Genomic DNA, 16,492 nt, shown 5'->3' with positions numbered 1-16,492 from the left:
ATTTTAATGTAAGATCAAAGTATACTTGTAACTTTTATGTTGTACATGCATCACGTCCTCGCTTCATTATAAATTAATTAGATTACATCTTTCTGTATTTCTTTATTTTACAGTATATTTTCTTTATTTAACATACTTGAAATTTATTCTGCGTATTAAAATGTATATAATGATTATATTTATTATACCACTTACAGGGTCACTTGTTATAAAAGTATTAATGTAAAACCTTTCATGAGGAGAAAGTGTAGCACATTTGACGACAAAAACTAAAACTTTTACACCTATTTCCAATTACCCTTTATAATGAGATACCCTTAAATATGTTACATTTATGATTTTTTTCTGCTAGGGGTGGACAAACCAATAATTTCTAACAGTACAAAATATGCAGAGACAGTTAGTCAATGACAAATAATTTTTATATGTAGTGACTCGAATTTTGAAATCGCTTTTGCTTATAATAATATCAATTCGTTATTTGTTATTTCCAAAACCATTGGTTTTATCGAGTATACCATACATCAATAGGTAGCAAATAAGCGAGACAATCCTTTGAAGTCTTTACGTCTATAACCAATCATCCTGTTTATTTATATAAAACTGAATAATCATTTCTAAATCTAGTTTATAAATTTTAGGCTACCTTAAAATTAATAACTTTTGTTCCTCATTTAAAAATGATAACTTCTATACTCATTACAGACACCAATTAAAAATAAAACTTGAAATATAATTACACCAAGGAAACGAATTTACATATACTATCAAATTTTTATAAAAAACCTTTTCACTTGGATGATAATAGAATATAGATTGACGACAATCGCTCAACGAGCCGTAGACAGGGCTATGTTCGAGATTATTCTACGAAATCGAATCAAGAATGACTAGATCCGTAGGCTGATAAAAATGATCAACATAGTCCGGCATATTGGCAAGTTGAAATAACAGTGGGCAGACAACGTATCGCGCTGAAGGCTCTCCTTCTGCGCGCTACGTTGTCTGCCCACTAAAGAAGTTGGTCGTTAGAATTTTAAGGTTTTGGAGTGGACTATTTATCGCCAAACGCGTCGATAGAACGTCCACCTGTAAGGCAGACAGACCACATTGTTAATGCCCTCAATATACGATAGACTCAGGCTGCTTCAAAAGCGTTCCTATTGAAAATCAGCAGATATCCTACGGTTGAAATGATGAATATGATAAATTACAAAATAATAGTAAAAAGATAAGTAAATTATGATAGATTTATTTATTATTAAAAAAAACTCACAATAAAAATTGATGACTAACTGTGTAGCATGAACGTGGTTCACAGGGAAGGTATTCTAACAAAAAGTACATACTGTATATAAATATTACAGACGCGTATCTGTCTCGTTGGTCAATACGAGATTTTATTCTGCATTCGATTCAGTTCGTTACGTAAATAAAGCAACGGAATGCGTTCCTCTCTTCCATTTTATTTCGTTTGGAATCCATTATAAAAAAAGTTTTGCAAATATGTTGTATGCGAAATTGAACAAGTGAGAAACATACAAGCGATTTTACTTTTTTTCAAAATTCATAACAAGATTCTTAACTCTGACTACATTATAATGACGTAATGTAATAAAAAGCACTCACACTTGACCTTGTAGTCTAACTACAAGCACGATGTAAGACAAATTGAAATATTTTCAATCATCAGCATTGCTTCCATATGGCGTCCACAGCTGGACAAAGGCCTCCCACATAGGTTTCTAACAAGACGGATTAGAAGCAGGGTCTTCCAATGACCTTAACATAATCGTCTTTCCTATCCAATGTATGTAATAATTTAATTTGATAAAATAGACAAGATATTTTTTTCCCTATATCCAAATATTGATCCATCTAGTACATAAACTATCTACGTCACTTTCGAAAAGAAATATAATGTAATAATTATATACATTTAAAGCATTAGTAACTAGTTTTTAATAAAATTAAATATTAAACAATGTCTATTAAAATTATTTTGTGTTAAATGCAAGATAAAGAATAGAAGACAAGGATGTTTATGTTTTATTTTAAGCTACTCTGTTGTGTAGCTGTTTAAGAATGAAATAAATAATTTTTGAATCGAATAGAATCATATAAAGTAAAAGAGAGAGTCTAACAATATGTAAAAACCTGAATAAAGAAAACGCGTATCGAATGAAATAAACGATGAACGTTGTTGAGAAACAATTGCAATAAATCTCGGAATATGTGAAGCAATACTTCAGTGGGCTGGTGGCGTGGCTCGCTTGAACTTTTCCAATATTGGCGCCGGCGTCCGTCCGCCATGTAAAAACGCTCACAAGATGGCGGCCGTATGCGTGCCTCAAACAATCCATGCGAATGCCCATTTGACAGTCAAATGATGATGACGAACATGGGCTTTGGCGCAATCTAGCTGCATTGCAGGCGAATAACAGATATCAATTCCATTTGAAACCATCGCAGTACTGAGCTACAGCCAGATTTTGCTTTCCGCATTTGAACTAATTTAAAAATGAATATTTTAAAATTTTGTCTCAAATAACACAACTAAATTTATATATTTATAAAAAGATATTCGTGGTAGTTACACTATTTAGAATTCGAAAACCACTAGACTCGGTATGTGACTTATAATTTTAAAACATAATTTTTATATTGATTAAATCAAATATTAATAAATGTTTTTATATTGATTAAAAATTTAATCAATATAAAAATATTGATTAAATCACTATACTCTTATAATACAATACTCTTACTCTGTTCCGAAGACGGCAAATAATACGACTTAGTATGTTTATTTCAAACGCAGTGTTAATTAGACCATTTGTAACTCAAAGGCTGGCTGATGTGTCCGATGTTTATTGTTGTTTTTATTTTATTTAGGAATATCACATTTTAATTCTTATTCTTCTACAAATAATATAATAAATAGAAATCTAAACTGAATTATTTATTTTTTAATTTTGCTTCGAACATGTAAATAAAATGTTCATATTTTCTACAAAAATAAGAAAAAAGAATCTTTTGAATTTACTTATGACAGCGTAAGATCAGCAGTGTTTTATGAAAAGCCATAGATGTTTTACAAAGAAAAACGATCGACGTTCCAATTACTAAACTAATCAATCCGCTTTTATCCCGTAGTTTTATAGTTGTTTCTGTGGCGATTGAAAGTTTATTGTCGCTATTTTGCCCCGATTTCCTCCAATTCAATATAATCGTAGAAAGTAAACCGAATGAGCCTTGATACAAAAACTTTTGCGAGTCTCGCCTGTTAAATAACAGTTTCGGGCAAAGTCGTTGAAGAAGGAAAATGAAGTCACGTTTTGAATATATTTAGTAGTGCTGGCATCCGGCAAGAACTACGCCTGGGTACATAGTGCATATAGCTCAATATCCTATTGATATTGTTCTAAACGGCACTCGTAAGTTTTCCAATATCGACGCCGTGTCGAGTGCACGCAAACAAATTGCATGTGTCGCTGCCGGAATTCGGCGGTTACCGATAGAATTTCATACTTCAATTTATTTGTTATTTTTTACGATTATAATTTATCTTTCATGAAAGTATGTAAACCAAACATTTCATTTCAATTTATAATATAATAATTATTTAATTACAATTTTTATATCATCTAAGAAGTAGGACATTTTATTAATACTTAATATTCATGGAATGTCTTGCGGCATGATTCTTATGAGAAAATTGTGATAACAGTTTGTTCGCTACAAATTTAATGAAATTTAAAAACAATTGTAACCTATATAATAAGTAAGCTATAATACCGTAACAAAATAATTGATAAATTAGTCCTACTTACAAACCGAAAATATTATAAAAAGCTGATGTTTTATCGTAACTGTAATAACTTGGTCGTTTAATTTTTTTTAATAGTTTTCATTGTCTGTTGCTAATCTCCTCTCCATACATCTAACACTGCACACAAGTCCAAAATATTAATTCAACCTATTTTACTCTACGAAACTGGCTGACCTATAGCATAGAGTGATTTCTTGAGCAGTAAGTTTTATTACTATTATGATTTTATGAAAGTAAATTATTATTATTGTATAAAGTATTATCTATATACATAGATTTCTCTTAGGTACTGACTCATCACAATATTAGGTGTCTTGGAGTTCCAATCCAGTTCGAATATTTCTTTCGCTGAGTAGATATCAGATTCTTATGCATATAAAGATTGACCATAATGTTTTTTAGATTTTATGAAATTACACCCACAAAAGAAGAACTCGTGTGAAACGGTCGAAGGACAGTTAGATATTAATATGTAGTTTTTTTAAAGATCATGGAACCATTGAATCAAGAAAAGTAAACTATGTGTGGTATACTCTAATATTTTTGGAACAATATTCATAGCAACTAAAACATGTAAACATAAACCATCATTCGTTAACACAACTGTCCGCAGAGCGTTTCACAATTATTATTAAATTGGACTCCCTATCGTCGTCTCCCCAAGGGTCGATAATAACAAAAACTCCGTGTAGTTGTATTCTCGTTACGAATTAGAAGCAGCAGATCGTGGGGAGTTTTTTTTTCGTAACAAGATAAAGTCATTTCGTTAGGCTTGATACCGATGATAATTTATTCCTTAGCCGAGCAAACCCTCGTCTCCCCTCCGATTGTCCGCGCTTGTTTACTGCACATGCTACATTTTATAGAGCACAGTAATCCCATGGCATCCTCAAGATCCCTTTACAAGATTTGTTGCTTTACGGAATGAAAAACATTTTTATTGGTATTTGTCCGCAGACAGACAATGTTTGGATATAATAAACTACTTACATTGTTCCACCTGGATACAACTTGAAAATATAGAATAACATACGCTTTTAGTTTAAAGGCGTTGTTAGCCTACATCCAGGATGATTGGATATACGTGTAAAAGGTTTAAAGTGGTGAACCATCCTATCTGAAAATCAACGGTTTCAAAAATAATAAATAACATAATGATTATATAACAAATATATTTAAAATTCGGATTACTATATCTTAAAATATATTAATGTAATATTTTACAGAGTAATATATTATAATCAGTCATCAGATATTATTTCGTTTGAACAGAACCTGTATAATAATGATACTTTAACTGTAATTGCCTTCATAAGCTATATATACTAAAAAGGTTTTTTTTTATCGTGACGTATTAACACCGTAGCGAAGCTAAAAATATTATATTTCACACCAGAAGATTCAAGAGCTTTTTAATATAAGCACTTTCGAGGGAATACTGAAATGCTTTAACTTAATATTTTTTCTAACAAAATATTATACGGTATATTCAATTTAGAATAACAGTAATACTTTTAAATATTTTAACATATAGGCGAAACTTTAAATTTCATTCTTTTATCGTTTTCAATACCATTTACTCATTATATTTTGTTACTTCGCATAGAACGTTGTAAATATACCAGAACCTAGTTTTACAATCAATTTATTTAAAGTGCTGACTTTATAAATGCCATTTGCAGATTTTTCGAGTTCGATCAATCTAAGTTAAACAAATATACCTATTATTAATATAAACATTTTGATAATGAAACAACTTAATCAAGTGCCATGCGTTTCATTTTAACACAATTCCATGGAAACAAGTTCAGAGTATTTACTTGTAATTAACAGTATCCAAAATGCTTCATTAACTGAAAATGTTGCGTGCTAGCGGTCGTATCAAAAACATACCGAAAATAAATCGACGAATTTATTTAATATGCAAATCTCTCTTTAAATTCACTGTCGTATATTTTATTCATATTTATCGATGATTGCATTCTGTTACTGTTTTCATTATATAAATTTCTATTTATGTAAATAAAATGAATATGATTTGAGTAAATAAGAGATTTGGTCTGTAAACATTTATTAGAAACGTTAGCAAAGAAATAATTATAAATTGGATCATCAATCACTTGGCCAACTCAGATAAAGAAAAACACTCAACGCCCAATATAAATGGCGCTGACGAATGGACCAACAAAATCCAAGTCGGTCGAAACATTTCTCGGTTTACTACTGGATCATATAATCCACAAAAATTAAATATATGTTCTAAGAAAACTAATATTATATAAAATGTAATGTTTTGTCGGAATGACAGTACTTTATTTTTACATATAGTGTACTATAAATATACTAAAGTTTTACAGTGACCGGGCCAGATAGTGCGTAGAACTGGTCACCAAAAGGGCCACAGAGACCTCAAGGCCCTAAAAGGAGAAGGATGCCGAGTTAAGGACCTCGGAAGACCGGATACCAACTGTTCCCTACCGGTTCTATTGGAAATCATGTAATCGACCCCCACAAATATTTCCGAGCAAGCTAATAACTTCTGGCTGTACAAAACCAGAAAGTAGTGCGTCCCTGCAGAATCTTGATTGCTATCGGTAATTAAGTGTAATATGTAGTAATCAAAAATTTACACACGCTCTTTTTTATTATTTAGAAGAATACGTAACGGGATTCTAAATAAGAGAACCCCTTTGTAGCTTGTCTTTTGTTTACAATAGTTACTTGCACTCAAATGGTTAAAGATATTTAAAATAGCAATTTATAAAACACTATGTGATTTTTGTTCTGCAGTGAAATTTTACAATAAATTAATGATAACTTTGTTAAAGCTGTTTGTATCAATAGAAGAAAAGACGTAAATTGCGAATGTCGAGTAGTCTGGTGAATTTCAAAGGCATTACGTAGGTTAGTCATACCGGCTATTCAGTGTTATAATTGGGAAAGTTTACACCATAATTTCTTTATGAAATTTTCATCTCAAACACCTTAATTAACGGGTGAGGAGACTTTCGCAATTACGTTATGAAGCCGGTATGCTCCGAGGAAACTTAATGAATTGTACCAACTTGCCGCACTCTACTCTTCACACGAAATTAAATGTTTCTATAGAGTTTTACAGTTGCAACACGCGTGCTTGTTAATTGGGTTCATTTAAAGCGCCACAGCCTAGTTATCAAAGCGACGGCTCCATTTTTAAGGTGAACAAAATATTTTTTTAAACAATTGTGCAAATGCGTTGGTGATATACACATGTAAAATAAATCTATACTATATCTGTGTGATTATAATAGCTATCCCAATGGTAGTATCTATTCTACAAGGAGACTAGAAATAATACTATTCCCAATAACCCTGTATTAAATGATCACTTATAAATAAATTACATATATTTTTTGTGTCGTGGAATGCGATAGTCTAATAATTTATATCAGTACAATATCTGCAGGGTCAGATAGTAAATAATAATCAATTTTAATATGTAGTAATTAGAATTCTGGAAACAATTTTTCTTTCTACGTAATCATTACTCTATTAATTATTTCTACAACCAATGATTTTTAGATATATGAGCTACATATTTGCCTTTTAAAGTTAATACTACGTATGAACAAAAACTTTATTGTGTAAATGCATTCTTATAAAAAGAACACGTTATTAAACACAATAGGCGCTAAAAGTATACGACAAACAAATATGTAGATGAGAAGTAAAATAATGTCGGCATTGTTAACAGAGGCGTACATTCGGCAAACAATAGTTCCTCTTCCGGTAGGTTTATTTCTAAACGCTCGTCAGAGACGGTAGACAAACGGGCGGCGGTCCCGGGACCAACGCTTGGCCAGCAGTCGTTCCGGCAAACTTCACCTGAAATCTACAACTCCGAGTGGAGCGATTAAAACCACGAACAAACATTCCGCTAACAACTGCAGGTTTACCCGCTTTATTTTAAAATGAACCGTCCAACTTGCGCGCCTTTTATCCTTTTAAATAAAAGAGCACTTAGTTTACGGACGCACGAACACAAACACGGCGCACTGCGAGCTTTCAATTCGTTGTTTATAGATGAGAAAATGTATACGATCAGCAGTAATAAATAGTCAATGTAAGTCAAATAATTAATAGTTTAAATATTTTGCATAAATTTAAAAATATGTTATAAGACACTATAACCACCGGTGGGATACATAGACAGTGTCTACCGATGGTTAGCGCCTTTGCTAGAAGCGGTACCGGCATTTATACAGAATGATTGGGAAGTTTCACTTGAAATTATTAAGTAAGGAAAACTTTGCTGCGCGTTGAAAAATATACAAAAATAGTAAAAAATACAATTTAATGAAGTAAATGTTTATTTCAGTGGTTTTAATCTATATACATAATGATTGGTAATAGAAGCAAAAGTTTTAAAGGGGGTGATAATGTATATGCTCATTTGCTATTAAATCAAGGGTCGCAAAAAGCGTTGTAAAAATATCTGTTAATACATACTAAAATTAATGTTTACTGTTTTTGCAGACTTCATACGGCCAAAAGTTATTGGTGTGCCTTGTCTAAATTTGTGTTGATGTGAAATGTAAACTTTAACTGATGCTTCTTTGGAAATGAGGCATTAATGTAAAAACTTTAAAAGGGTAAATTTATAGCTTATTTTCTGTTAATTAATTTACTGTACACCCTATCGAAAAACTAATGGTTTCAGAAATAGCAAAATAATATAAGGACAATATAGAAAGAAAGGGTTTCAAAATTTCGATTACTAAATATTAAAATTAATGTTTACTATCTTTCAACGTTATACTGCCACAAAATAAGTTAATGTAACATATTTTGTGTGTGTGTGATCGCTTTATACAGATTGATTGTAAATAGGTGTAAAAGCTTTTTGTTCACAAATGAGCTGTACATTGATCGGTTTAAAACTTTTACACCTATAACCAATCAGCCTGTATAATATTTGGCAGCAAATAGAAGCCTGTTATGGGTGAAGCTAGTAATTACTAGGTCAGTGAAGCCAGCCTTAAAACGATAAGCGCCAAAATGGTGTTAAGAAACGGTATGCTGTACAGAAGAAAAAAATATATTTGCGGCTTACATATAATAATAAACCTTTTAAAAGAATTGTAGAATGGTTGTTTCTAGCTTTAGCTACAAACAATCATTCTATAATTTTACTACAAATTTATATGGTATGGTATAAATGTTTTAATCATTCATTAATGTTTATTCAAAGGCTAACAAAATTTTGGCGTGCAATAGGCCAAAACATTTAAATTTGTACAATATTTTAAGAAACTTTTGTAAATGTATATTCTGTTTGGCTGTTAGCGTACCTAACAAAATAAATAAATGTGTATATTTTAAATTGCGTAGGCCTTTCACTAGGTGGGGCGACGATATATAGACAAAGTCACGGTAAGTCGCACACAATTCAAGTCATAGTGGAGATCTTTGAGATGATGATAATGACTCCAAGTTGATAAATTAAAAAAAAATACTTCCATTACTGATTATGGTTAATAAATTATGACTTGATTAAGAATGAAATTATTTTAGCAAAATACGTGATATATCAAGTTGTAACTAAATCTACCAACCCCATTAACACCAACCCTCCTTCCACACGCGCCAAGTAGCGAAGCATTAGCAACTAATGGGGATGCAATCTTCCCAATCCAGCCGTAGCTAACAGGCGTCACCATTGTTAAATAATTGGCACTGCAGTTGCCAACCCGCACACGGCTTAGTAATTAAACCGCCAATAATTTTACACACTAACAGCTTGCCTGCATTTAAACTCCTTGCAACTCATTGTACGAAATGCGCCTTACAAATTTTACTTTGTTTATTAACAAGAACACACTTTTTTTAAAGGTGCCATAAACTTAATGATCACTATTAACTCTCTAAGTATCACGGTTAACTAATGTAGTTAGCTATTCTAGAATACACCGTAAATGTAAAACTTACCAGAGATTCCAAAATTAAGCAGAGCCGTTGTCTTGGGAAACCGTTCCAAAAATATTCTTTTATTTTGGCATTTTTATTAATATCATGTACTACAAAGTGGCAGTCCTCCACATGATAGTAAATAAATATATTCTAAATTAAAAAAAATTAACAAACTTCACTCAACACTTGATCTATGCTAAGCTACTCATTGCTTTGCATATAGCTCTCTTTCTCATTAGCAAATACTTTCGCTGATTTCTGTGCTATTCAATTCGGAAAACAATGGACTCATATACATGTCAAGTGATATAAGCTTACAGCAAAATGCTTTCTATTATAAATAATATAATAATAGACATAAACCTGGGGCAAATAAACTAGATAAGTCCAACTGTGAAAGAGATCAGACATAAAATGCATCTCGACTGGACTACGTTTGGGAAACTACAATTTATTTTCTTGTCCAATATCCACCGGTGCCTAAAGACGAAGTTATGTGACGTAGTCTCCCCTTCAAACCTCATTTGCAATGTCATACACGCTCAACAAACATAAGCTCTCCATATGACAGCTATGTTGGAGATTTCTCCACGAGATGGAATTATAAGATCATATTATTCCTGATTCAACGAACAAAGTAACCGATACAGCACAGCAAATTTGCAAGTTTAGGTGACAGTGGGCAGAAGACATAGTGCCCAGAACTTTTGAGCCATAGAACGGGCTATGCTTTAGATTATTATAGTTTAGGAAGTCTACCTAGCGTAGAATCTTAACGTTGTCTGGCCGGAAAGTTTCCATTAGAACACGCTGGATACAGGCCACTCCCAACCGCTTCTTTTGAAAATAATTTCTTTACCCAAGCTTATGTTCCGCAGTGGATGACCCACGTCTAAAATAATGATGACGATAAATAATATATATATTTTTATAATACTTAAACGATCGCTATCATTTAAATTAAATGACATTATTAAAGTGTAATCTTTACAATCAATCAAAGTTTACCAACATAAATTATAACTGCGATACAATTTACGACAAGATGAATGGCCGAATTCTATCCAAACATAACAGGCGTTGCTAACGTACAAAGCTTTATGCATCGTCATTTCTGGCGCGTACACTCGGAGAATGAAATTCTTTGACGATGCCAATCAATACACAAACACTGGCACAATTTTTAAAATTGCAGAGTGCAGGCATGTTGTACATTTCACCGTTTTAATTCGTAAAATTATTGTCAAATATGTTTATGAAGTTATGAATAAGTTGCGTCTGCGCTATTTTAAAATAAAAAGCATGAATTATTATTTAATGCTTGTCAACAAAATTTAGCACGAATGTAATAAATAAATATACACTATTAAACCACTTATTCTATATCTAGACTTATTTTTTTAATTTATTTAGTACTCTTTAAAGAGTGCAATAATGTTAACAATATTATTATGTCATTTATTGATTGATGAAGAATTGAGAAGTTAGTGATTTAACGCAAACATAAAAATTTTAGTAATTTGCTGCAGTAAAGTAAAAGAATTAATAATTCAATATTGTTACCTACGTTACAGGGCTCATTCTTTCTTTTAACTTCCTGTCTTTGAATACATCTTGATTTCATTTATTTACATACACCTTATTATTTATATAAGTAAATATAAATATTTAACGCTATGTGTGCTATTTATGTATTTATTACATAGTCAATACAGTCCTTAAATTTTAGAACGAACAATCAAACGGCCAAATATTCACACAGCTGAAATATTTCTTTGACAACGACGATATGTTAAGTAGAAACTGTTTTATGAGCCTTAAGTATAGTCTAGTATAATTTACATGTAAATCACACTAAATTGAATTTGTTTTGTTACAGAAATATCGTGTACAACCTCAGTCTCACCGACCTAACGGAGCAGAGACGGCTGGTATGGTACTCGCCGCCCAACGACGTTCAGATGTGCGTCGTTAAAGGAAAGGACGAGGTACGATCCCAAAGAGCATACTCGCTTTAATAAATGCATTGAATTGCTATTTAACTTATATGGTACTAACAATCACAATGGTTGTGTAATTTTTGAAATTTGCCCATCACCTAACGACCAGATACCGTGTACCTGATCCTCTCTCTTCAGATCTGTAAAAACCTCGGGTAGCGCAGACACATAAATCAACACTAAAATCAAAAGACACAATATATTTTCGTAAATATAAAAGAACAAGAAAATCACTAGTCAAGGATAACAATCTTTTGAAATAATTTCCGCTTAAGATTCACCGAAACAGCGCTGAAATGGTACGGAAATATTGCAAGCGCTTAATGTCACCTAACGCCATATTGTGACGGTTAATTGGATCCAGAGCAAACCGCTCGTAGCAAGCCTTCATGCGACGATACGACTTCCTGCGGAGTTAAATTGAAGCTCAAAAAGACAGACCGCGCAAATTGTACAGTAATGTTTTATAAAGGTTTACGAAATTGTATAATTTGAAGTAGTAATTTCCATCTATTAGCATTTCCCTCTATTCAAAAGTGTTTTTTTTATTTTTTCTATAAGAAATAATTACTGTAACACCCGCTATCACTTACGATCCTGACACTAAGTTAACTAGTTTTAGCACTTGATAGCGATGGCAGTTATAATTTGCTTTGTTTACAATGCAGTGACATTTTTGACCACTGCCTACGAATTTTCCCTTCTTTAAAGTTCCATTTACTAAGGGATGTTAATCTAAATGTACTGTTGATGATTCAAAAAATTCAAGTGCAATTCTTGATGTTAGAAAGTTCGAGATTTTTTATAAACTGACTTTGATTTTCTTCGTAAAGCTCGCATTACTAAGCTGATGCACTTTTTGTGTAGACGAAACAATTAAGAAATGTTTAAAAAAAGTTATCGTACTTTATTATATTTTCATATTGAATACAAAACAGAAGTTATTAGAATCTAATATAAATTTGAAAGACAGGCTCTGTGTACATCTACCTAAACGCCACTCATAAGCAGTCCTATTGGACATCTTTGGGAGAAGCCATGTCCAACAAAGGACGTCTTGAGGCAGAATTAATGATGATTAATGAATCACTTTGTGATTCAGTATTTACAATAATAAATGAAACATAACAATGTGGACAAAAAACATTTTCATTAGCAATTGTGTCAATTAACTCTACCGTCAGACGTTCTTTTTAACTTAAATCAACATCGTACCAGGCGTGCGATACTTTTAAAACTTTTTAAATGAAACTCTAATTTAATTTGCTCACTAAAAATAATTCGAGCTGGAAAAAGTGTGGCCATTTTTAATTTAAATCTTAATTAACCATTTTCAGGATCGCCGTTTGTTTACATATTATGCATATAGTGAATAAGTTCTTAATACATAAAGGTTTTGTACAATTACATTTGTAATTAAGAAGTTTTTTCGTTTCTATGTTTTTTTTATAAAATATATCATCATCAAAACCTGTTGGTATGCCTCTTTTGCAAGAAACTGTTTTAGTTCTTAAACACAGCGTCTACTTCTGTGGTCAAATAATAGGGCGTAAGTATTATGTTTCGGTTCATAGGTCTTCGTTCACCGGTAGAAAGCGGCCTGGGTCCAACGTTTTCTGACAACTTCAACAAGTTCATGTGTCCAACTTGCGAATGTAAGTCGTACAGTACGCTTGCCGGGTTTTGGTTTCTACTCCAGAAGCCTAACCACTCGCACTTCAATTGCTAATCCGTTGGGCCATGTTAGTTACTTTTGTTCTTCGCCGTTATTAATATATAACTACCAAGATATCTTTTTTTAACTTAACTTGGAAATATAAATGTTAAACTCTTTCCGCTTTTATTATAGCACGATCATGTGTATTTATGGCAAAGAAAACAACTTTTAAAACCCTAAAATATATATAAAAGTTGAAAAAAAGCTGTACGTTTTATTGTTCAGTAGAGAAAAACCATTCCAAAATCAGCTCCATAAATTGTTTCTTTGTGTTAAAGACTAAATAGCATTATTTTATGAGTTCTTCAGCTAAATTTAAAAAATTGATCAAAATTGATTCGACTGAAAAAAAACAGACAGTATTGTTTATTATGTGTTGTATAATGAATAATATAGTGAATTTTGATAATAAGCAAACAAGAGTTTAGAAGAAATAATTTATTCATAGACGACTACAAACATCGTAGTTAAAATAAAAAAAAACAAATCACAAGTACTGCTTTAAGCCCAAGTCAATTTTTTGTATTGCAAAAACTATTAATTTTATTAAACCTAAGTATAGCAATCACCTATGCCTATACTTGTAGGTCAATTAATTTCTGTCCGTTTTCCGAGGAAACGATGTTTTTACGGAAAAACAAATGGTTTTACAAAAGCAGTCATAGAACTCCGCGCATCGTCCTTTGTGCAGTCCATCGTAGCACGCCAACTGATTGCTCTGTGCTCCAGGGGCGGAATTCATGCTTCAATTGCAGACAAGTTTGGACTTTACTAGGGTAACAATATAAAACTGAATATTTACCAGACAATGAAATTTTTTTAAGAATTTTTTTATTCCAAAAATTATTTTAGCTTTGTGATGTTTTTGTTATGCTTGTGAATTAAAATATAAGCAAAACATCAATGACAATAGCTGTGGATAACACATAACACACGTTGGACTTTTAATTTGCACTATGCAATTTTAAACACAAAAGAATCTTTTATAGGCTCTAATAATGCTTAAATTATAATAGATCAACACACACAATGAATCACGTCAAAATGACTTATGTATCGAAAAAGTAATAAAGGACGTGAATTAATTAACTTTCCGCATAAAAGAGACTACAGCGTTGAAACGTTGTCTCATACTCTGGGGTCTCATTACAAAACTCATAGTCGTTCAACAAGCCATGGTGAGGACTATGCTCGGGATTTTACTACGAAATCCAATCAAGATCAGCACCCGATGTCCTTCCATGAGTTGGACAACCGACCGAGTTTAACCGACCTAATTTAAAGTCGTAGAAAGACGTTCGGTCCTATAATAAATCTATGGGAGACAGGAGGCCCGTGTCCAGCAGAAATAAAGATGATAAAAAAGACCAAAATTTCCACTTAAATAAAATATCATGGAAACCGTAGCCAACTCAGTCATTCAGTTCTTCCTTAAACAACTGGCAGACGTGCGCTGACTGCTTCGGACGTCGGAACTGATTTATCTAGTTACGACTACCTTACAAAATGTTCCACGAGTTCTGCCGAACGAATGTATTCAATTAGAATGCAATTTTTATTGATTCTTGGGTTAAACTGATTTTATTACAGTAAAATTTTTATTTGTTTATGTACTGTTCGCTTTTTGTGTTTGCTAGTAATTGATTATGCAAATTGTTATAAATTGATGTGCAATCCTAATATTTGTTACAACTGTTAACGGACTTATTTTAATAAAATAAAACAGTTGAGGTAATGCCAAATGTAATTTTTTGATAGAGAAAGCAGACCGCTTCCTACTGTTATCATTGGAAGAGATGTCTGTGTCCGGCGTTGGATATCTTACGACTGGAATGAAAATGATGATAATTATGATTTTATTAATATATATTTTTGTTAGTGTGTTAATAAAATGTTAAAGAAAGACAAAATTTAAAATGATTGTAGACGTGTAAAAGAAAAGAAAGTTAATGAAATATCAAATATATTTACAATTTTTTGCAATTTAACTATCCAAACAATTTTAACTTTTTTAAGAATGGTCATGACTAGATTAATATAAGGCTCTGTGCTGTTAAAATACGTATAAATATGTTTAATTCATGGAAATAATTGTCGTTTTTCTTTTTTTTATTCAACTTTTCGCTTGTATACGCATGCATATGGTTGGTAATAAGTATTCAAAAATAGAGCTCCATTTGAAATTCGGCAAAGTAGCCGTCCATGTTTGAAAGTTGTAACCCGTCGGCGGAATATAGCACAGGAGAGCTCCGAATAGGAGTGCTTGGAAACATTTCGAACAGTAAATGGCATAATGGGGAGGAATTGTGAGATGTGTTCTATGGGCTTGCGTAACAGCCGCAGCTGACGGCGTTCGAGCGAACATCGTTCCAATGTGGACATATTCAGAGTATTCGGATATCGTCTACCAGAACCTTGGCACACGTGTAAACGCTGATGTATATTACCGCAGTGTACACAGGCCGTGCTTAGCGACGCTTTGTTTAATCTAATATTCACTGAATAATTAATCTAATTCGAAATAGATACGAGATATTGAGTACATTAATATTACAACATAATCCCGAAATTAATAATAAATAGAAATAATTTAGTATATACTTAAGAGCCTAAGGTATTATTCGCAAAGAATATTTAATGTTATTATTTTTTTCTTGGCGAAGTTAAACGTGTAACTTATTTTATTATAAACTAAAAAAGATCAACTTCATATTTCAAATCCTCATTGAATTAATCTATTTCCTAATGAGATAGTAAGTTAAGAGTATTATTTATTAATACTAAAGAATTTTTAAGATAATATTTCTTTAAAAATATCATATTATATTATAATCAGAAAATGTAGAGTCAACGAGAGGCCGCGGCACTAACGATCATGTGACATTTACAACGCCGCGCCGCAAGCAGTGTGGTGTGAAAATCACCAAGTCTGCGCTCATCAACTTATAGCATAAGACATTTAGTGCGATTATAGCAGTGTTATTCAGCTATAGT

At 32.1% G+C, this 16,492-nt stretch overlaps 1 protein-coding gene across 2 annotated transcripts in view; it reads left to right on the top strand.

Annotated features, from left to right (window-relative positions):
* The window catches only part of Sema1a (semaphorin 1a), a 389,847-nt gene that overhangs the window by 343,574 nt on the left and 29,781 nt on the right, over window positions 1-16,492 (top strand). For both annotated transcript variants that reach the window (XM_068763984.1, XM_068763983.1), the window contains exon 4: window positions 11,661-11,769. In XM_068763984.1, the coding sequence (XP_068620085.1) occupies window positions 11,661-11,769 (109 nt within the window). The remainder of the gene's footprint in view (window positions 1-11,660; window positions 11,770-16,492) is intronic.

This window comes from Battus philenor, unplaced genomic scaffold (assembly GCF_028537555.1).
Source record: "Battus philenor isolate CCGP_79_NKW_IND1 unplaced genomic scaffold, ilBatPhil1.0.hap1 SCAF_19, whole genome shotgun sequence".
Taxonomy (NCBI): Eukaryota; Metazoa; Arthropoda; class Insecta; order Lepidoptera; family Papilionidae; genus Battus; species Battus philenor.
This window is presented reverse-complemented; position numbering and strand designations above follow the sequence as displayed.